The following is a 21,929-nucleotide window of genomic DNA, read 5'->3' on the forward strand; positions in this document are numbered from 1 at the left end:
CTGTTGACGTAAGTGTTAACGCGAAATACTAGTTTTACTAGTTTAACCATTTTGTGCTTGAATTTTGTACTTTTTGGTGTGAAAACCAACTTAATTGGCTTAATTCTAATTGCCAAATTTCAGATCTGGTAATGCGAAGAACGTCTACAATTGATCACATTGCAGCACTGTTTCTTGTGCACAATGCTAAAATTGTTAATACACCATTTATGAGTAGTCTTCAATAAGAAAGGTACAATTACGGCAATACAGTAATACTAAGCCATCATCATCGGTGCTTGGTGCTCTTTGGATGGCAATTCTATCGTTCGAAAGGGCAAAAGCCTGGAACCTTTGCGGTTTTGGTTTAAACCAACCAATAATCTGCAAGTAAAATCGTAAGCCAAATGTGAAATTGTGTAAAAAAAACAACAACACCGAGGGAGACAGCAAGGCTAGCTGATAGGAATACATATTAATACCGTTGTGTTAGTGTTATCCATCATCGACTGATAGCTTCTCACGAAGCGACAAACGATAAAACTCTGCATTCCGTTATATCGATCAGACTTCGATATTACTCTTAAAAAGCTAGGATTTGATTGCTTTTTTGGAAGGAAGGATGGATTTACGATTGCGATTGATCGAATTACTCAAATACGAAATTAATTCGCCATGGAATGATTCTAAATATTATCAATTTTCTGCTATTGACTCACACCGATTTTTTCTTTACTTCATTGGAAGGTCAGATAATCGAGTTAGGCATTCGATTACATCCGAAAGTAGATTCAACACCAGTGTGCATATGCGACAACACGAGGCTGTAAATCTCGCCTGATACTGATCTAGTTCTGGTTTCGCCCAATCTAGATCCCAACACATTTCCGGTACTGAGCGAATGCTTTCTGCAGAGGCAGCAGGTCAAAAAGTGATCGCATTTGCCGGTGTCATCCTCATTCGTTCTGCTATCGCCTGTGATAACACATCGTTTCGGTTCCGTTGATCGGATCGTCCAACCAGCGAGCCTGTGTGTGTGCGTGTGTGTCCCCATTCGTATAGTGAAAGTGTGCAAAACGAGCAATCGCCAGAGTAAAAATATTTCAAAGCCCCCAGCTAATTGCTAGCGTTAATTTTGCACACATTCTGCTGACGCATACATTCTCGAATCGAATCGAGAAGCGTTTTTAAATCACACTTTACTCCATTCAGTCGTGAGCAACTATTCGTAAAAAAACCATCACCATGCACACCTCGCCGTCCAAGGTTATGCCGTTCCAAGTGATCCAAATCTTTTTGGAGGAATGCGACGAGGTAAGTGACGAAGAAATCCGGCGCAATTTGCATCCCACTAAATGATGTTTAAAATAAGACACTTTTGCCAACACCAACCATAATGCGGAGGCATTTGATTTCGTTCCTAAAATGTGCACAAAACTGATTTATGACAGTGTCAAGTAGTAAATGTAGGTGAAAAACGCATCACCGCGGTACGCCGTTCGGTAGCGGCAATATATTTGCTCGTGGCACGTATCTTAATAAAGCGGCTTCGGCACTAGGTCCCTGCCTAACACAACGTAACGAAATGCATCGAGGCGTACGGACGTTTTCTCGACACGCTCGCACACTCCGAAACCCTGACCGTGGCGAATGGAAAAGATTCAAATCGCTTCGAAGCTCAGAAGCGGCCACGGTGACCATACGGTTCCGTGCCGCTCATTTTCCTCGGTCAAAGCCACCGTGTGGGCCACGCAAACCGCCGTGTGGTGGCCGCAACCGATTGTCGCGCCCTTCGGCAAGATCTTGATCTCGCCACTTCAATGGCGCGGGCTCAAAAGCGTTTATCATCTCACCGCAAGGCGGACGAAGCCGACACTCAGGGCTCAGCAGTGTAGAGCCGAAATCAGCGGCATTTGAAGAAGTGCACGCCATTATCTAGTTGCAAAACTTTACGTGCAAACGTTTCCACGCTTTTCTCTGGACGATTAGAAAATTCGCCAACGTTAGAAGAAAAAAATGGCGTGCAAAATGGAGAAGTTTCCATTACGTTTTCACGGTGGGCAGCCATCGCTGAAGTGGTTCGGACAAATTCAATCGCTCATCGAGTAACACTTTAATATTCGCTTAATTGGACTAGGATGTTTTACATACTGCCGACTTTGCCATTGGCAAATCCATTGCAACGCACCACTTTCCAGCAGCAATTTTCAGCACTCAGTTATTGGACGGAATAGCCCATTTAGACGGTGCTGTTAGTGCGTCTGCAGTCGTCGTCCCGGAAGCTGCACGTTTCCGGAAGGTGAACAGTGGCCCAGGCCGACCCAGCAGCCACTGGAAAACGTCACCAACAGATCGACGGCCAACAATGGCTGTAACCGACTCGGCTACGCGCCGCCATCATCGCCGTCTATCGCCGGACCGGAGTTTGCGGACCCCCCGCCCGTGGTTTGCCGAAAAGGATGAAAATCCATGAGGTGCTCGATGGGGGAGCTCTTGACCGATATCAGCACGTTCCGGCACGGATGGGACAATAATTTGACGCAACGTCGGACGGATCGCCGGCCCCATCTTATGAGACGCACTCGAGGTGTCCTCTCAATCCTTCGCAAAACGCCCCGGGTTCGAAACTTTCGACAAATTATCGGCGATCGATGGAACACGTCAATGAGATGCACGGAGCCTGCAGCGCATGCGGTCGTGTGTGTCAGGGAGTACTTTATGGTTATTTTCGGCCATTGGGCGATCCAAAACCGTTTGTCTGTCCCTCGTAACGACGCTACCGATCCGTTCAGCAACCAACGTACTTCACTCTTTTGATTCACTCTCTGTGTCCCGATGTTGCCTCGTCTTGTGTTTGTCATCTTAATTATCTCGCGTGTGACTTACGTAACTGGACTTCCCATTCGGAAGAGCATGTTTTCTCCTTCAGCACTGTCACCGGTAGGGGTCCTCTACTGGGAAGTTATGCTGTGCTAAACGGTAGCTAAACTTCATTTGCGCCACAGAATGTCTGGCAAGACATTGCGCTGCGCTGCGCTTTTACCAATGTTACCTGCTGCTAGTTGCTTGTACCGCGGCCCTAATTACAATAAGTTTATTACATTACAATTACAACGCGCGAGTTTCACTACCGAGCAACAAAGAGCGGCACATAGGCATCCAGGAAGTGTACTGACAAATGTCGGTCTGTCGATGTCGACGAGGAGTCGGAGTCGGAGGCCGGAGGACAAGTAATCTTGGCATATATTTTTCACAGAACTTGGCGCGAACTTCGAAGTGGGGCGCAATGTGCATGCCGCACATTGCCAGTCATTAAGGTTAAGTTCAATGATGAACTACGGATGACTCCGGTCGGTACCAGTTGTTGATTTAGACGTACCGGATGTGCCGGTTTGGGGAGGAATGATCCTTTGTTGCGATTATTATTTTGTACTCTGCGTGTCTGCCCGCCATTCGCGGTGCAACCTTGCCTGAACCCCGCAGAACGTTGAGTTTAATTCTAGCATTTTGTTTGCCGCCGCGCTACGTACGTAAAACGTGTTTTACGATGCTGATTACCGTCGCGCTGTACATTGGTTGTTACTTTACTCGTGCGAGCAAAAACAAGCGTCTTCTTTTGGAGTCGCACGATTTTAGTAAAAGATTCAACACAACTTGACGCTGGAAGGCAGACGATGCTTTGATCAACTTTTTGCCGCCGTTAAACGGAGTGCGGCTGATATGCAAGTGATCGATGCCAGTGCGCTGGGCACATTGAACCATTAACAAGCTGCACCACCGGCAATTAGGCACTCAGGATATCATTACACCTCGTAGCGACCGTGCATTACATAAAAGGGGGCCCCACCGAACACTGCACTATCAAATGATCTTATTTACACCTCGACGCGATCGAGGAACTTAACAGCACCTCGACCACACAATACCGGAGTAGATGCCGCAATTGGCTTCATTGTTTCAATTTTTTTGCCTTTTGCCAGTGCGTGTGTATGGGTGTACACAGTCTCTGCGCGGTAATAAGTACCGCCGTCGGTACGAAATCATTTCAATTTCGGATCCGATGACGTTCCGACTTCGGTTCGTAAGGATCTATTTCAGCGCGTCGGAGGAGGGAAGGCGCCGGAGCAATCCGGTCCAATTTGCGCGCGCTTTTGTCCGTTGCCTTTATTCGTCCCTTCTCTCTTCTTCGAACGCTTCTCGTACCCGCTTTCGGTTTCGTTTTCATGTTTATTACGGCGCGACCTTCAGCCGGATCACGGCGCGTGCTGGTGGTGAGTGAGTTTTTTCGGCCGTTGCCAGATCCATGCGCCGCTTCCTTACTAACCAAACGTTTCACCAGCGACCCGCGCACAGGTGCCTTGGATTTCCTTCGGTTTTAGTCCCAGTCACAGCGGCGTTTGCCAATGCGAACTAAAGCTCTTCACCATCGAGATCAGAGCAGGGAACAGTGGACTGGCAAGAACAGGGCATCAGACGGTGTCCAGAGCATCGGAAATCCGTTCTGTCTCTCCGTCGCTAGTATCCTCTGACGATCGGCGAAGCAATGCGGATCTAAAATGGAACTGCGCAGCCACCCTGCTTCAATGTACTGGTCCAACTTCGGAGGGCCAAGTGCACACGCGAGCGAAGTTCAATGTCAGTGCCGGACAGTGTCAGTCCATCACAGGTTGTGGCTCAGCCTCAGCCGTCGACGCGAATGGGCGAATGGGAAGTGTCTGCCTGATCCGATCGAGTGATCTCTAGTCACGTTTGCACGATCCGGCGCTGCGCCAGGCTTCGCCACCCTTCGCCACCCTTCGCCCACTCTGGCAGTGGCCTTACCACTGACCGTCAGCCGGCCCGTCAACAAACGCTGTCACTCGGGCGGCCGCGGGTTAACGTACCGGCACCAAACCGACCGCTGGAAACGAAACAAACATACGATAAAAAACATAAGAAAAATCCGTTGCCAAACACTGTGCGAAACTGTTTGGGAACAAGTTTTTGGGCCAATCCCCTCGTTTTGGACTGGATGCAGCAGTCTCGCTCTGGACCTTGGTCTGACGGGAAAGGGTTTTATCCACTCGCGCCAAACGACGGCACCATTATGGCATTCGAGGCCTCCCGGCTTCCGACGATCGCTGTTTTGCCCGAGTATTGCTATCGACGTGACAACGAATTACCGGGAATAAATGATCGCGGCATGGTTCTGGTGGCATCCCGTCTTAAGATTCCGCACCGTGCCCCGTCAGCGCCCGGTAGTCTAGTAGCTTCGGTTCATTCAGAAGGGAAAGGATATCCGGAATGAGATCCGGTTGACAATCCTTGGACACCGGTTCGGCCTTGAAAGCGAGAAGTTCTAGCTGCAACCACGAGGGCCGCCATTTATCTCTGGCCGTTCGCTCGGGAGGATGAACGAACGGACTGGTTCCGCACGACCAGCATCCTTCGGTCAGGAATGAACGGTCCCAGAAAGTGTCCACAGCCTCTTAGTGCGTTGTAGATAATCGCATCCCTGTCCCGTAGAGGTTTGGAAGGTGCATCCCTCCAAAAAACCCGGAACCTTGGAGGTTTGCGGCACGTTTGCGATCTAACCTTCGCAAATGAAACGTTCCAAAACGCGTTCCTACCGCGCCCCGGACGGTCTCGGATTGCGTTGACCTCCATTATGGGCCGGCGCGGCACGCACGATTAGCATGTTGCGAAACAGGCTCCAACCTCCAACGCTCCACTTGCTTCTTTCTTTCGATCGCACCTCATAAAAGTATAATTCTTGTTTCGCACTTTTGCGTACCATTAGCCGCCATTAGCATATTACTCCATCAGACAGCTTCCCTGCGCTCCGATTTTTCAGACACCTGTTGCCAAGAACGATTTGTGGCGTTTGTATCGCTACTCCCTCGAGAGTATCCACCCACAGCGTCGGAATTGGAACGTAGGAATTTCCGCGATCGCACTTGATCGGCCGGAACGCAGCTACGGTGGGTAATTGAAATCGAAATACCAACCACGTTGAGACGGTGAATCGATTTTGACATTCAGTCAAGCCTAGTAGCACTTATAGATCACGGAACGTCGCTCAGAATCGCCTTTACAGGATCATTTCCCACCCTAGCGCCTGGAAGCTTCCGACATCGGGCATCGTACAGTTGGGGTCGGACCAAGCATAACGTATAATAGATGCAACCGGGCAACGAGCCCGACAGATCGATGACGTCCTGGGAATATCGGTCGCAAACCGGTTCAGATTGCCACCCTGCTTGTCTTTCCAAACCCTTCACGGTCGGAGCGGAGTGTTCCGAATTCGGGGCAAATGCAGGGGCGGGTTCACTTGGACAGCCATCCCGGTAACCTGTTTAGCTGGGAGTTAGTGGTCATCTCCGACTAACCTAGGATTCACTAGGTGACTAACGCGGAAGACCTACCACCGCTACTTTCCATTTTTCTTCTACGGGGAAGACATGCCGGGTTGGGTTGCCTATCGGAAAAGGAATGGGAAAAATCCCCGAACTTGATGCCCGCTCCGGTTGTTGATCGCGCGGACCCCTGGACAGGCGGTTGATAGACGCGTACCGGGCGAGAGTCTCATGTGTCGCGAAGCGTTTGGAATTTCCCAGAACCGGTTCTTCACCCGGCCCGGGTGTCGCTCGATACGCTTATAGCGCAAGAATATCGGCCGCGCATCGGTCCGTGGTTCAAAAAGGGAAGATCACCGGCGGCGCCGGCGAGCGGCGGGGAGTGGTCCGAGTCGTGGAATCTCCGAAGACCAACCGACGGAGCGGTGCAATGTTTTGCAACTGTGCCGGGCCAATATAGTCACGCAGGGGATTCCTTCGCGTCAGCGTGCTTGCACCATTCACGCCGCGGTAGTTGTTGGTCATTGCTCTGCGGCGGTCTCCGATGCTCGGCGGTGTGTCAACACCGTGTCATTAGTTCTCTGGCCAACTGCCGCCACCGCCGCCACCGCCTGCCTGCTTGTTTATGTTCTACCGACGGCGTGCGAGTCTTCCGTTCAGTGAGCGAGTTCCAACGGAAAAATCGGTGTGCGATCAGTGGCGAAAGGCCGCGTCTGGCATTCGTCCAAAATCTCCCAAGAAGCGAAGGAAAAGAGCCCAAGGTCAGGCCGGTTATATGACGCTTTAATTGTGTGAGCGAACCCCGGCCTGAAGCCTTTGGCGTTAGCCGCGCCCGGTTGGGTCGGCATGCTTCCTGAACGCAGGATGATGCAAACTTTCGCTCCATGGCGTCAGGTTCGACCACTCGAACTGACATTTTTCCTTCAGCGGGCCGCGTGTCGCGCGTATACCGACATTCTTTGCCCCGCGTTAAACACTTATCCTGCAGCGCTGTTTGCGAGCCCGCGAGCGCCACTTACCAGGAGTCAAGCGCCTCCCGTGCCATGCCCGAAAGCGACATGATCATTATCACGCCTCGGGGGCTATCCTTTTTCTTCTTCCAACCGGGTTAAGATGCCCTCGTGTCGGGACGGTGCGCAAACGCACTCTTAAATCAATTAACTCCTGGCCGCGCCTCTTGACACATTAGCGTCGGCAAACCGCACAACATAACGGTGACTGGCTGTCCGGACCTGTCCGAGCAGTGACGATCGGCCACAGCTTCCTTCAGCGAACGGATCCCGCCGCCCTGCCTCGATCACGCTCGAGGAGCAGCCACAGGACTTTCGCTGGCACTAGGAGCCGGCAGCGGGTGTGTTGGCAACCGTTTTCGCTGCTCATGCGCTCGCCGTATTTCCACGCACGCAGTAATTATGCAGAAATCATATTCGGGTGGCTTCGAGAGCACCCGACCCGAGGTTAAGAGCCCCGGCGTCTCACCGATGGCCGGTGTCGGATTTACACAACTCTCCGCGCACTCCTCGCCGGCCTCGGGCTAGAAAAGTCGAAATTTGTGAGGCCCCACGCACTGCCGACCTGGTCGAAGAAAGGCATTACATGAACAACCGAACGGGTAGAAGAGAGCATAATTAAGCTCGTTGCATGTTCCGCGACATCGTGTCGACGCCGAGAGGGGCGGTGGTGTAATTGCGCGAGGAGCGCGAGCAATATGGAAGTCGACCGTGGGAGGATTTGGAGTGGAGAGAACCACAACAAACAAACAATCGGGCCGCAGGAGGAAAAGGGTAGTTAGAAGTGCGGGCTGCGTACGTGACTCTCGGTCGGCGAAGGTCACTACTAAGCGCGCGCGGCGACGGCAGCTTTCGGGAAGACCTGGGAAGAGCGGAAGCCGAGTGCGCTCGTAACACTTTTATGAATGAACCCCGATGGGATCGTGGGGCTGCGCGCCAGGAGCACAGCAGGAGTGAGTGAGGCCTACGGCCGCCGTTTTCTGAATGGAATGTTCCAGCAGGTGGCGCACATTTTCTCAGCCTGGGCTGATGGTGATAGTCATCGACAAATTTGCCAACGTACCGACCGGTGCCCACCGTTCACCTTCATTCAGCAACTTCATTCCTCATGCACCTCATTGTCTCGGTCCCGATGATTGAGGATCGCACCCTATTGCGTTGCACTTTCCAGTTGTTATTGTTTCCCCGTGTTCTCCCGACTCGCTCCGATCGATAATTGCCAACATTTATCATGCAATCTTTAAACTTCCCCACCCTGGCCGACTCCTGACCGATTCCGGCCCCCCCCAGCCGGTCGGCCGCTTTATAGATGGGCAATAGAAACAAATAAAATCACACGGAAAAGCACCATCTCGGCGCGCTCTCTGGCGCTCACTTCCGCGGAGTCCGAAGCGTCCGCTCACGTACGTGAATCATCAGCCGCTGAAGAGGGAGTGTGACGTAGCTAAACCCTCCCCCACCTCGTGTTGGGATATTCCCGGTACACTTTGGAAGGACTTCCCCGGTCGGAAGACCACGTGGGATTTCGGCGAACCGTGCGAACCTCTCCCCCCCGGGGTTGGGCAAACAAATTACGGTTACGTAAATAGCGTAACTGTCGCCAAAAAGGTACGACGGCGACGGTAGCGCTTAACGACTTCTTGCTGCCAAATCGGCTCAACGGTTCCTGTACCCGTGCGAGGCTTGATGAATGAAAGCCGGCGAAGCCCACCGGCACAACCGTCTGAATTCGTAGACGGGTTAATGTTCCGACCAGACTATCCCATCACAAATCACGTGATCACATTAAAATGCGGTAATTGGAACACACTGGTAGGTCGCCTCGGTGACGGTTTCTATCACAAGGGCTTGATTTTCAACACTCGACACTTTTCCGACGTTTTACGTCCAACGCAAGAATTCGTCCGCCGTTAGACATAGGCGATCGCGAGCATGATCGATCACGCATCCAACAGTTTGGAAAAGGTGTAGATTACGACAAGTAGGCAGGGCCTACTCCAACCGTAAAAACACACCGTTACAGAAAGCCACAGAGATTAGCATTGACACTGGCACAGGGCCAGACCGCCACGGTGGTTGTAGCCGGATAAGAAAGAAGGAGAAGAAGCAGTGATAGTTCACATAACGGTTGAAATCTAACGAAGAATAGATAAATGGGTCTGAATAGCTTCCCGAACACGCTGCTTCGCCTCGTCAACGGTGTTAATTGTTCGCCCTACTCCATGATTAATGCAAATGGTCAGCCAAACATTCACTATTTCCGCGAACGCCCCCCTAAATATGCGCCGCTTCCGCCATCGTCGTCCGGAGCCCAAAGAACGAAACGCGTCCTGCCCAGCTGAGTAGTTGGGAGCCGTTCGTTCCGGCCGTTAGATCTTAGTAAGCCTTTCAAGCAATTACCAAAACACGCTCCTGTCGCTGTCACACCTTCGCCTGGCCATAACCTGTTCCCCGGTGCTTACCTGGCCCGCCAAAACCGGGCCGGAACTATTTTTGAACTTTTGGGGACTCCGCGAGGTTCGGCAAATCCGGAGACCTGTTGCGCGCCGGCTTGCAACTTCCAGCGCTTTGTTGCGTGCCCCTCCACTCGGCAGCTTTCGGCTGATGATGGAGCCCGCGCACTATGGAGTATTTGTATTGGGCAGGCGGACATATTTTTTTTTGGAAAGACTCTACGGACATTTTTCGAAGTTTTCGTTTGCTTTGCATGCGTTTTGATTTGAATTCTACATTTGATGTGTCGTGTGTACCTATCGTATTATTATAATTGATCCTCGTATTAGGTGATGATGATTTATCGTTGATCGAAATCGTTATTTGAAATCACACAAAATTTTGCTACATCCTGATACTGATTTTTTAAATATAAAAAGTGCTTTCTACCGGCAAATAATGAAGTCATTTACCATAAATACATGACACGGCACTATGGGGAATTTTTTATGTACGATGATATCAAAGAGTAATTTTGTCACTCTTTCGACACTGACAGACGAGTGCTCGGAATCGACGCATCATGGAAGGTTAGACATCGTCGGATCGCCCGCAGCTCGAAAATATACTCAAGAAAAATATACTCAAAATCCCCACTGTCTTACTTCGGTTTATGACCACCTTTTCCCCATAGTGCCACGGTTGTTCGTGTCGTTCGTTGTCGTGTCGCGTGTCAGGTGGGGAGTGAGTTGCAGTACGAGCTTTATGTTGCGTCTCGCATGTTCCGTTTCACTCTTCCCAGCGGAGCGACGGAGACAGCGATGCTGAGTTTTGCCGTGCGACCTGGAGAGCTTTGCTGCAGGTGTCACGTGTCGCTCGGCGATGTTGCGCCGCGTGCGTTCGGGTGCAGGTATTTAAACTGATAGCGAGCCGAAGGTGGTACGCATTCACAGTTTGGTTTGCTTGCTTTTGTGCAAAGTGCCGACGTTTCGGAGACAGCGCAGAACTAGAAGAAGGTCCTTCGAGACGCCCCGTTTCGCCGTAGTAACTCAATTGCGTTCGCCTTCGGTTTTACTTTTTGTTCGCGGTACAACGAACAGTGCGGTTACAGTTTTCCCCCCTGGCACACAGTGTGTTCCCAGCACCACGACAAACACCAACGCGGTAACAGTCACAACGTCGAACCGTGTGGTCCTGAGCTGAGGAAAAGTCGGGAAAAAATCAACCCAACCCAGAGGCGTCCAGAGTTAGTTAGACGACGATCCGCAGTCCCGAAACGCGTTTGGAAGGCAGTTTTCAGCCGGAGTCTCTAGAATCGCGTGCTAAGTCCTTCGGCCATAAAGGCATCGAACGAGGTTGCACTTTGCCACAACTCCAACGTCCCCTTCGAACGTGAATCATGATGGCCGTCGCCGCTGCTCAGAAGAACCGCGAAATGTTCGCGATCAAGAAATCTTACAGCATCGAGGTAAGCAAACAAGCTCTGTGGTGGTTTTCTTTTAGCAGTCCACACCAAACATCCTGCCCATGAACGATGATGCGTGCGAGTGAACAAAGTGAGACCGACAACCATTAGCAGTGTTCTACTCCTAACGCCAGCCCCTACAATGTAGCGTTCTAATCGAGCCTCTATCGGGCAGTTCGATCGCTAGAACGGTGCTGGTGCTGGAGGTTATGTGAGCAATAATTTACCTAATGGTTTTGCACAGTAACAGGCCGGATCGAGACGATCGGTGTTGAATGGAAACGGAACTCGGTGCTCGGTGAAGTGTGCTCGGTGCCAGTACTTGACTCTAGAACTAGTGGATGTGGAAGGTGCCTGACAGAAGGGGCAGAATCGGGCCCTAATAGGTCTTCCAGACACATTGTGTTTCGCTCGATCACTCTGTCGCTGGACGGAAAATTTGAACCTCCTCTGTGAACCTTACGAGCAAGCTTAGCGATGGAGCAGCTATTGCCGCAAATAAAACGATGTCCCGAAAGGACCGAAAACAAAGGCTCGTGGACGCTTGTGCAACTAGCTTTTCTGGTACCAGTGCTTGTTCTGGGAGCCTTTTAGAAGTTACCATTTTATTGTCCTTATTTTGGACTGAGCTTTCCTTTCTAGCTCGCATCGCCAAGGCTTCGGGTCGGGTCCTGCCAGAAACGAGACCACAAAAAAGGGACGACAGAGTCCGTTCCATGCAAATGATCTACTTGCTGTGCGCCACGCCACGGAAGTAGTGACCGTGAAACGGCGTGCAAATCGCATGAAACTCGATCACACACATCAACGCACGCACCCATACACGAGCGAACGGAGCTACAAACGTAGCGTAGTTCCTTTCACGGCCCACAGGTGCCACTTGATTCGGCGCGGTTTCTAGTTCGGTTTCGCGCGCGGCAGCAAGAGGAAACGATCGCCACCCTCTTGGCCGGCACTCCTCTCTTGCCCCCGCCGACCGGGCTGCCGAATTGATTCGTCATCGATCGAAGCACTGTAATGGAACCGTGGAACCTAATTATGGCCAATTTCCTTCTCGCGGCCACCTCGCGCGAGCCTGAGGTTAAGGTTGCTGCTGGTTGCAGAGAGTGCGGAAGGAAATCGGCAACGCCACCGCTTGGCGGGCGGGGGCACGGGCGAATGCATCTGCCGAAGGACGACGCCTTTTGCCATTCGCTGGCTCACGGGGAAGGTCCTAGAAGCGGCGACGCTCACCGTGCGCGCCAAGTTCAACGGTCCTGTGTGCAACCAGCCCCAAGATCGCTAATCGATCGCGAGATCCGCGAGAACCGGACACCTTGGCTGCTTTGTTTTGCCACTCTTGGCTTCTGTTGGATCGCACCATTATCCGGGCCGCACACCGTTATGTCAACGCAAAGCCCCACCCCGTCACGGCAATCTGGTTTCCGTGCGGGTCTCTCCCGCTGAACAGGGCAGGAACTGAGCTCCAGGGTTCCCGGGATCCCCGAGCCGGTCTTGAGAGGGGGCCACTCCTTAGAACGTTCACCTAGGGGCGCGCAAGTGATTGCGGAAGTGATTGGTCGCGGCGGTAGGCAAAGTCGGCCGCACGTCAAACGCGCCCGGGGAGTCCGGCGTGCCTTTCACCGGCCACAAGCCGAAAATATGGCAAAACCGGCCGGCCGTAATGGCTGCAGCCGTAGCTGTTGCCGTGCGCCACCAGAGCCGTTCCGTTCTCAAGGTCGATGTCCGGTGCTAGGCACGGCGGTCCTTAGCGTGCCCGGAGCGAATGGAGTGGCTCGCGCCAGCAAAATAAGATCATGTTCAGCGCCGTCGGCGGAGTGGGCCCCCCCCAGCCTCTAGCATAATAATCTACTTATTGACATTGAATTTGGCAGAACGTGAGCAAACGAGAGCAGGCGACACTAACAGTGTCATTAAACCGGTCCTCATTACCGCGAAGCGGTTGAGGAGAGGCTCACCTTCCGCGCGCTCGCAGATCCTGGCGCAGATCGTGGCCTGTGGAAGTGTTTTTTGAGGGCAATGCATCTTTGCATTCGGCCGGTGTGCCGCCGGTGGGTTTCCCCCCGGTTTCCACGCACGCATGCACGCACACGCAACCTGACCGCCCCAATGTCAATGGCGCGAAGTGACGCGAAGGTCCGCCTGTCACTCCGACGTCCGCGACGTGTGTGTTTGTGAGCGACGGATGGTGGGGTTATTGCTTCGGAAGGGCGGCTTCACTCGGGAAAGGGCCCAGAACCCCAACAAACCCCAGCGACCGCGCTCCACGCCGGATGTCCGAGTGGCACACGGAAACGAGTCGAAAGGAACCGCGCTGGTCACTGTCGAGCGACGGAGAGGCCACTCAAGAAGCTACTCGAGCGGTGCGCCTTCGCCTACCAACGCTGCAGGTGGGGCCACGAGGCGAGGCGAGGCGAGGTGTTTGGCTAATCAGGTCAATCCGTTCGTTCGTTGCGCTCCGGTAGATCGCGATCATGTCAAGGTTGCAACCGCAGCGCACGGTGCCGCAGCGAGAGGACACTCTCGGGGGGTGGTGGTGGGGATTGGTGGGAGGTGGCAGGTGGCATGTGTTCCGGTAACGGTCCGCGCCGCCACACACACGCGGCGTACCCCTGGCCCAGTAGCGCCGGCGCATCAAAACCGTGCTGAACCGGTAGGGGCCATTGCGTCATCGCGTTGCATCAGCGTGCAGTGCGCCGATCATGAGGCACCTGACCGGCGGCCAGTGACGGTCGTTAGGCTCGTAAAGCATAAAGCCTCCTCCAGCAAGCAACGGCATCAAGCAACGAGCTCCCCGTCTTCGGTGGCTGTGACCATTTTTAGCAGCGGCCGCGCCGGGCTGCGAAACTCCACCTTTTGGGTCGATGATGATGATGCTGATGCTGACGATGATGATGTATTCTTTGGTGGCCCGTACTAACGCACGCTCTTGTCACGCCATTCCTTTCCAGAACGGATACCCGTCCCGGCGCCGCTCCCTGGTGGACGATGCTCGCTTCGAAACGATCGTGGTCAAGCAAACCAAACAAACTGTCCTGGACGAGGCCCGCGCTAAGGCCAACGGTAAGGCTGTCCCCCCCTGGCTTCCGGGCTTCCGGCATTAGCGCTCACTCACGGCACCGGCGCCGCGTTGAGTGTGCTTTGTCTGGGTCGCGATTCCTGGTATTGACTGATTATGTTTAATTATTCTTTTACCTCTCCGTGCCCGATGATGGCCTTTCCAATTGTGTGTGTGTTGCCGTTGCTTGATGTTGCATGATTCGGTGTTGCCCGCTTCCGTGTGCCACACAACGTTCCGTTCCGTGCAGACTCCACTCTGGAGTGTTCCGTGCTACAGGCTCAAGAACAGCATCAACAAGGTAAGCCGACGCGAGCGGGGCAAGATGGCTGCGGGACTGCGGGGACTACGGGGACTGCCGGTGTACGGGCTTAGAATCGGCGAGTCCTTCTTGACTCGATCGTCGATATCGAAATTGAGGATAACCTGAGCGGACCGCCGAAGGTCGTTAGTGTCCATTCACTTTTGTATGGTTTAAAATTCCGTTTTTCGTTTTTTTTTGTTGTTGCACGCAAGTGCTCCGTTCTGGTTCACAAGTTGTGGATCCATTTGCTTCGATTACGCCCCTTTGGTTTATTTGGTTTCTTGTTCGTACATCGGTTACCCGTTCATTTCCCGGCCATTTTTTTTTGTTCATTCTTTTACACACTTTTCTTATTTTCATTTCAACCCCTTTTTCTTTTACCTTTTTGCTTCGGTTATTGAAATTGTTACTTAAAATGGCCACCCTTTGTTGAACGGCTCAGAAGACAAACATCCGCAGGAGATTCAACAGACAGTCGAGGATCAAGACGCCGAGGAGATTCGGCTGGTTGCAGGTGAGTGTGTTTGGCTTTTGCTCAGCATGGCGGGGCCGTTGCTTATTTGGTTGCCTTTTTGATTTTCGGTTCGTGTTCGTGTCAATGTACTGCAGTTGAAACGCTTCCCACCAAGCCGGAGGAACACGTCCGTGGTGCCGACGACGAGGAGAAAGAACAAGGTACGTCCAGCGCTCACCGGTCCATTTGAGTGAGCTTTTCCGGGCCACATAACTCATACTTTCTGACAATGGCAGCGCTCGCAAGTGAAATAGAGCGTTAAGCGGCGCGAATGTCGTCACCGCGCCTTTCAGGGAAGAAAATGGCTCTCCATTAACGGCCACTTTCGCCACGAATGGCGACGGATTTCTCTGGCGCTTAGTTTTCACTTGCCCCTTTTGCTCCGGCATCGTAGGACGAACCAGTTCCCATAATGCATCCTTCCGTTAATCCTGCTCAAAACTGGCCAATAAATTACTGTAGAACGAATCCGTGGGGCGTGGGCTAAAAAGGATTTACTTGTTACACCCTCCACACGCTCGCTTGTTGACCGACGGCGAAACATTATTAATCGGATTGTGCACCGTTACGTCCCGCTCTCGTTCACTCCCCCGCAGACGCAGGGCTGACCGAAGAGGAGGTCGTGCTGCAGAACGCCGCCTCGGAGTCGCCCGAAGCCGAGAAGGAGGTGGTCCGTGCCGCCGTGGTCGTGCGCCTCCGCGACGGCATGGGCTCCCTGGGACGCATCCTCAAGGCGGTGGAAGCGTACCACGGCACGGTGGTCCACCTGGAGTCGCGCCAGTCGCGCAGCGATGGCGTCCAGTTTGACGTGCTGATCAAGATCGATATGGCCCGCGCCAATCTGCTGCAGCTGATCCGTTCGCTGCGCCAGACGCAGTCCTTCGGCAGCGTTAGCTTGCTGTCGGAGAACAACGTCAACGTGAAGGCCCCATGGTTCCCGAAGCACGCCTCCGAGCTGGACAACTGCAACCATCTGATGACCAAGTACGAGCCGGACCTGGACATGAACCATCCCGGCTTCGCCGACCAGGTGTACCGCGCCCGGCGCAAGGAGATTGCCGAGATCGCTTTCGCGTACCGATAGTGAGTAGCACACAGGATGGAGCGCTCCCCTCGGGACCGGCAAGATGCTAACGGGTCTTTCTCCCACACAGTGGTGACCCGATCCCGCACATCGATTACACGGAGACGGAGAACCAGACGTGGGCCGCCGTTTTCAACCGCGTCAAGGAGCTGATGGTGAAGCACGCCTGCTCCGAGTACATCGCCGTCTTCCAGAAGCTCGAGGACGAGAAGATCTTCGTCAAGGAGCGCCTGCCGCAGCTGCAGGAAATGAGCGATTTCCTGCGCCGGAACACCGGATTCACGCTCCGGCCGGCCGCCGGTCTGCTAACGGCTCGCGATTTTCTCGCCTCACTGGCGTTCCGCATCTTCCAGAGCACGCAGTACGTGCGTCACATCAACTCGCCCTACCACACGCCGGAACCGTAAGTTTCACGCTATCGTACGAGTCGCATTTTCTGTCGGAAGACGGACGAGAGTTTTACGTTCAAATCCGCAAGCATTCACTCAGCAAGCGGGTCATTATGGATCGCGACCCACCAGCTCCTTTTCGGGCGCATTGAGCTGGCTTTGCCATTGATGCAGGACGCTTAGTGCGAGGACGATTCCGGGCGAACGCCATGGCGCCCAGAACAATTTACGTCTCCATTGTGTTTGTGGTTTTGTTGGCACCACGTGAAGTGTGTAGAAAAATGAGGGCTTTATGGATTGCTCCACTGTCGGGGGACCATTGAGTGCTTTCTAAATCCTTCTCCAACGGCCCACGATTAACGGCCGTGGTGTGGGATTGACGCATTGGAAGCACTACACAACACTTAACGGTCCTGTTTCGCAGCTCATTTCGCATGACTTCTAAAAGTAATCAGCGAAACGTAAAAGAACGGGTGTTGTTCGCTGCCGTAGAACTAGCATTTTAAATAGCACAATAGCAATTCCAGTTCGGTTTCAATCGGTTTGGTTGTAGTTATTCTCCAACCAGAACCGTCACCAGGCTTAGCACTATACGAGGGCGCTTTTTCATCGTCCTGGCCATATTGAGCCCACTCGTTTATCGCCCTTTGACCCCACAATCAAAACGTAGCGCCACAAAGTGGCAGAAAGCACAAGGTGTCATAATAGAGTAAAATGGTTTTAACGGCAATTCCACCCAAAGCGCTTTCCGCGCCACTTTGTGCCCTTCACTCCTTGGCCCGTGGCGGGCTGGCATTGTTGTCAGGATCCCGTCCCGTCCACGGCAGACTTCCGTTTTTTTTGCTCCTTGGAGTCATTTCCTTCGGCAGAAGCAAAACCATTTGCCACGCGCGCACTCAGCATCGAGCGCGTTTGATGTTCTTGGGGCAATTTAGTTTCAGGCCTCAGGCCTCACTTTGCTCCCAGGTTTCCGTAACATTTTCCGAATTAGCCTTTTTGCGAGCCAAGTCGAGACGAGAGAGAAGAGCGAAACGTTTAGGTCCCAAGCGCCCGGACAGGATGGTGCTACACTTTCCCGAAGGAAACTCAATTAAAAGCATCACAACCGTGAATTATTCCCCCCGCAGGGGGCCAACAGGGGCTATGGCAACTGAGCCCTATTAGTGCTTCGTCTATCTAAATTATTGACTTCCACTTGGTCAAAGTATCGGAGATGACACTGATGATGATGATGGCGACGGGAACGACTCTCATGAACGTTGCGAAGCACATATTTAAAATGCTGCAACACGTTTCGCAGTAGGTTTTTGCATCCGTTGTCTTGGCGACCGGTCAAATCTTATGGTTTTCAAAGGATAAAATGTGCCTCCCGGGGGAAACACATCGAGGCAAAATTATATTATGTTTCCGCGTAGTAGCCGAACCTTTTTCCATTTTTACCGAATTGCATCGCTTTCGTTATCATTGTCCAATCCTGACATCGACTATTGCTTTCTCTCTTTCGCCCTCTAGTGATTGCATCCACGAGCTGCTCGGTCACATGCCGCTCCTGGCGGATCCCAGCTTCGCACAGTTCTCGCAGGAAATCGGATTAGCATCGCTCGGTGCCTCGGACGAGGAAATTGAAAAGCTCTCGACGGTAAGTGAAGCGTCAACGCGAAGGGAAAAGACTCGAACAAAGCGGATTTGCGCAGCACGCAAAACCTTCGACCTTCGAGCCTGTTCGAGCAGTTTCGAGCAATTCGGCGTCTCGATCGGGTGCCGACCAATGGCTTCAGCTTTTGAACCGCTTGATTGGTCCCAATCAAGCACCCAGCGTGTGTGATCATTCACTTCTGATGGCTATCTCGATGGTGCGCATTTTCACGCGCCTTGCTCTACGCCCGCCCAATGTGAACCTAGCGTTCCACGCTAACCGGAACTGGGGCACGTTTTCTTGTGCGCGTGTGTCTGTTGCTGTGTGTGGCTCTTTTGTGGGTCACCACCGCCACGAGGGGTTCTAATGAAGCGAAACTTGAACGAGCTGAATGTGTAGCTTTGAAAACACGACATAAAAAATTGTACTATACGTTTTGAGGTTATGCTCGTAGCCAACTCGATTGGTTGGTGTCCATTTTCGTAGAGTGATTTACATCTGTTGCGCTTGTGCTCGGACCACGCTGTTTGCTTGGGTCGGAGCACACACTTTGTGGTTAGGTTGTTGTTAGCTTGTTGCGATTAATTAAGTCGGCTTCAGTGAGACGAGCAAATACTCACAACGATTCTTCGTTACGTTTCTTCTTCAACTACAAATTCATAGGTCTACTGGTTCACGGTGGAGTTTGGCTTGTGCAAGGAAAAGAACGAAGTAAAGGCTTACGGTGCTGGTCTGCTCTCCGCTTACGGTGAGCTTTTGCACGCCATCAGCGACAAGCCCGAGCACCGCCCGTTCGACCCAGCCTCAACTGCCGTCCAGCCATACCAGGACCAGGAGTACCAGCCGATCTACTATGTCGCCGAGAGTTTCGAGGACGCGAAGGAGAAGTTCCGCCGCTGGGTGTCGACGATGTCGCGACCGTTCGAGGTGCGCTTCAACCCGCACACCGAGCGCGTAGAGGTGCTGGACTCTGTGGACAAGCTGGAAACGCTTGTCTCGCAGCTGAACACGGAGATGCTGCATCTGACGAATGCTATCGCCAAGCTGCGACAGCCCTTCTGCTAAGCCCTCCGTTTCGCGCTCGCGCTTCCCGTCTGCTCCGGCCTCTACCTTATCGGGAGCGGCGGCCAAAGCAGCGACAACAACAGAAGCCCACCGTTTGTGGGCTTCTGCAAAATGTGATCCGATGCGTGTGAGAGAGGGAGTGGGAGAAAAAAGATGGCGAACATAGGAGAGGAGGAAGAGAGCGAGAAAGAGAGAGAGAGAGAGAGAAAGGCAAGACACTACAGCAACGCCAAGAAAGGAAATATGTCCAAATCAAAGACAATAAGCTGCGTAGGCCATAGAGCACGAGGTCCGGTAGTCCCTGGCGGACAGAACATCCGGTCGCCAACGGACCCCACAAGCGGAACTCTACGCACTACTCGATGTATACTACCGCCACTACTTTGAACAGTATTCGCCAGCACAGTATGATCTAGGGAGGGATCCAAACCACCACGCGAAAGGACCTACTCCTTCCGATGTACCGCAAACACACTCTCTCTCTGCCAACGAGTATCGGGTGTGGGGATCCCGGTGTCCCCACGTCCGCGTCGGCCCCATCCGCGATTGTGACCCACGCCGCGACCGATCCCTTCCGGAGGGACGGTACGCCTGCATTGTCCGGAAGTGCAGACTGATCGTCTCGTCGGCGGTGTCTGTCACGTCGCGGGACCCGACGAATCAAAGCATCACAGCTGTACAGCTTCGAAGTCTCGAAGCTCGGAAGCCCTCGCGAAACGAAGGAAGGAGTCAACGGCCCACCAGCGACAATGAAGCGGACCGGGGGCATAGATCCCTGGGTTCGCGATGGGAAGGCTAGAAATGACGAACGGACACCTATTTTGCCAGTGTGCATCGCGGAAGCGATCCGACATCGAGGTGATCGATCCCTCAGGAAAACCTTCTTGCGAAAGGAGCTCGGCTCGAAGCTCCTCCAAGCTTCGTCGACCTAGTAGTACTCAGAGGTGGAAACAAGCGCAGTCCCGTCGCCACGCATCAGTTCCCGCTCTGGAGCGTCCAGAAGATGACGATCTTGGGTGACCGATCCTTTCAGCGATCATCGAGACGAGTACGATGGACGCCACAGGAGCGACATGCGCTGCGTATGTCGGCGTCCGGGAGTGCGTCTGTTCCTGCTTTCGAATCTCCACCGGGCGACACCTATTGGGGTGAACATCCTGCCAAGCAATCCGTTCTTCCTTTCCACCTTTCCCTGTCCACCCATCCCTTCCTCGAGCTTCCGTCCTCCTCAAACTGCCATCCGATGAGGAGCGATTCCCTTTCTCACCGCGAAACCGCATCCGCCCGCCCCCTCCAAAACCAAGAACCCTCCCACGGCCTCTTCCGCATCCCTACCTCTTTCCTACTAGTGTCACCCTTGTGTACGTCCTGTCATCGTAGCGTATGAGAGAGTATTGTTTTTTGGAGAATAACATATTTTTTATTTAAAGTATGCTAAGTATTATATACTATTTAAAGTTAGTGTTTAAAGTTAAATTATTCACTTGACTTAAAAGCAGATACTTTGTTTTTCGTTAAAACAAGAAAAAATGGCAACAACGCTTCAGGGCGGGAAGCAGGAGCCCGTGTGCTGGAAGTGATCGGCTGATCGCAAAGGCGCCTTGGAATGACTCGAGGAACTGGGTCCGATGCGGCCCAAGACGCCGACCTTAGAACGGCATCTGCAATCTTATTACAGATTGCACTAGACATCGCGGTTTGCACCATTCGGTTTCGTCGTAGAGGGAGTGACTGCTCGATACGATCTAACCTGCCGTTTGGTGAGAGCATCCCGATGCCACTTGGGCTGGGTCCTGAGTAACTGCTGAAAGTGGTGGTCCCCGCGTTGGCCTGAGACATTCCGCCGCCCTTCGATTACCCGGGGACAAACCTTTCTTTGCCCTCCGCTTCCCGTCCTTCTCGACAAACGTTCTCTGCGAGACGAATCCTTTATATCAAAAGCACAAAACCCAGCAAAAAAATTGAAACACACTGCAACGAAAATTCATCCTCGACTGTCTGTAATCTCATGTGTTTGTTTTTCTAGTTGTGTATTTTATTATTGTGTATAAAGCAAGAAACAAAAGTGGAAAACAAAGACACAAGCCCTATTTATATTCATAGGAAAACATTCTTAGCACGCGCACCTATCAGAAAGTGAGAAAATATATTTAGAAAACTGGTAAAAGTTTCCGTCTTACTGATCAAACGAATATGTAAAAGCTATCCAGCACCGAAAGTAGCGATGCAAATAAAAGAGACAAAAAACACACGCACAAATGTTATGGATGTTATTGGGTGTTGAATAATTAATTTCATTTCAGACCAAGGAACAAACATCTAATCATTGTATAATTGTACTAGCATAGACTCTACAAAATACGATATGGACAGCACGGCATTTGACTTTCATAGACTTTTCGCAGATGTTTTTAATTACCGTAGAAAAAGTCGAGCAACATTCGAGAACATGTTATTTTTGTTCGTTCACCGTATTTGCTGAATTTTTCACTATGTTGACCCGAACTATTTCCGCATTTGAAACGCACAGGAAAAGCTTGTTATTCAATCTGTGTCGTTTCTAACGCCTTGAAATAAACGAACCGATGAACAGTGCACAAAACACAGGGACACAGGGTTATACTTTCCGTAGTTTTAAAGACAAACTTAAAAAAAAC

At 52.3% G+C, this 21,929-nt stretch overlaps 1 protein-coding gene across 7 annotated transcripts; it reads left to right on the forward strand.

Moving 5' to 3' along the window:
• The first annotated feature begins 971 nt into the window (after positions 1 to 971).
• On the forward strand, positions 972 to 21,516 carry LOC131205286 (tyrosine 3-monooxygenase). 7 transcript variants are annotated; one of them, XM_058197319.1, is made up of 9 exons: positions 972 to 1,293; positions 14,174 to 14,285; positions 14,531 to 14,581; positions 15,027 to 15,098; positions 15,194 to 15,259; positions 15,695 to 16,181; positions 16,253 to 16,585; positions 18,084 to 18,210; positions 18,871 to 21,516. In XM_058197319.1, exons 1-9 carry the CDS (start codon positions 1,225 to 1,227, stop codon positions 19,270 to 19,272), a joined length of 1,719 nt encoding a protein of 572 aa, XP_058053302.1. In that variant the 5' UTR covers positions 972 to 1,224; the 3' UTR covers positions 19,273 to 21,516. The 7 variants fall into 7 exon arrangements, with proteins under 7 accessions (XP_058053302.1, XP_058053303.1, XP_058053304.1 ...); XM_058197320.1 differs by lacking the exon at positions 972 to 1,293 and adding an exon at positions 10,934 to 11,225; XM_058197321.1 differs by lacking the exon at positions 972 to 1,293 and adding an exon at positions 10,934 to 11,225 and having other exon boundaries at positions 15,030 to 15,098.
• The last annotated feature ends 413 nt before the right edge of the window (positions 21,517 to 21,929 follow it).

Source organism: Anopheles bellator, chromosome 1 (genome assembly GCF_943735745.2).
Source record: "Anopheles bellator chromosome 1, idAnoBellAS_SP24_06.2, whole genome shotgun sequence".
In the NCBI taxonomy this organism is placed as follows: Eukaryota; Metazoa; Arthropoda; class Insecta; order Diptera; family Culicidae; genus Anopheles; species Anopheles bellator.

What these genes read in the sequence shown, in the direction of transcription:
- LOC131205286 (XM_058197319.1), top strand. Translation starts at nt 1,225, where the DNA reads ATGCACACCTCGCCGTCCAAGGTTATGCCGTTCCAAGTGATCCAAATC. An exon ending in GGCCCGCGCTAAGGCCAACG is followed by an intron (nt 14,286 to 14,530) that starts GTAAGGCTGTCC and finishes CGTTCCGTGCAG; the next exon opens with ACTCCACTCTGGAGTGTTCC. An exon ending in AAATTGAAAAGCTCTCGACG is followed by an intron (nt 18,211 to 18,870) that starts GTAAGTGAAGCG and finishes ACAAATTCATAG; the next exon opens with GTCTACTGGTTCACGGTGGA.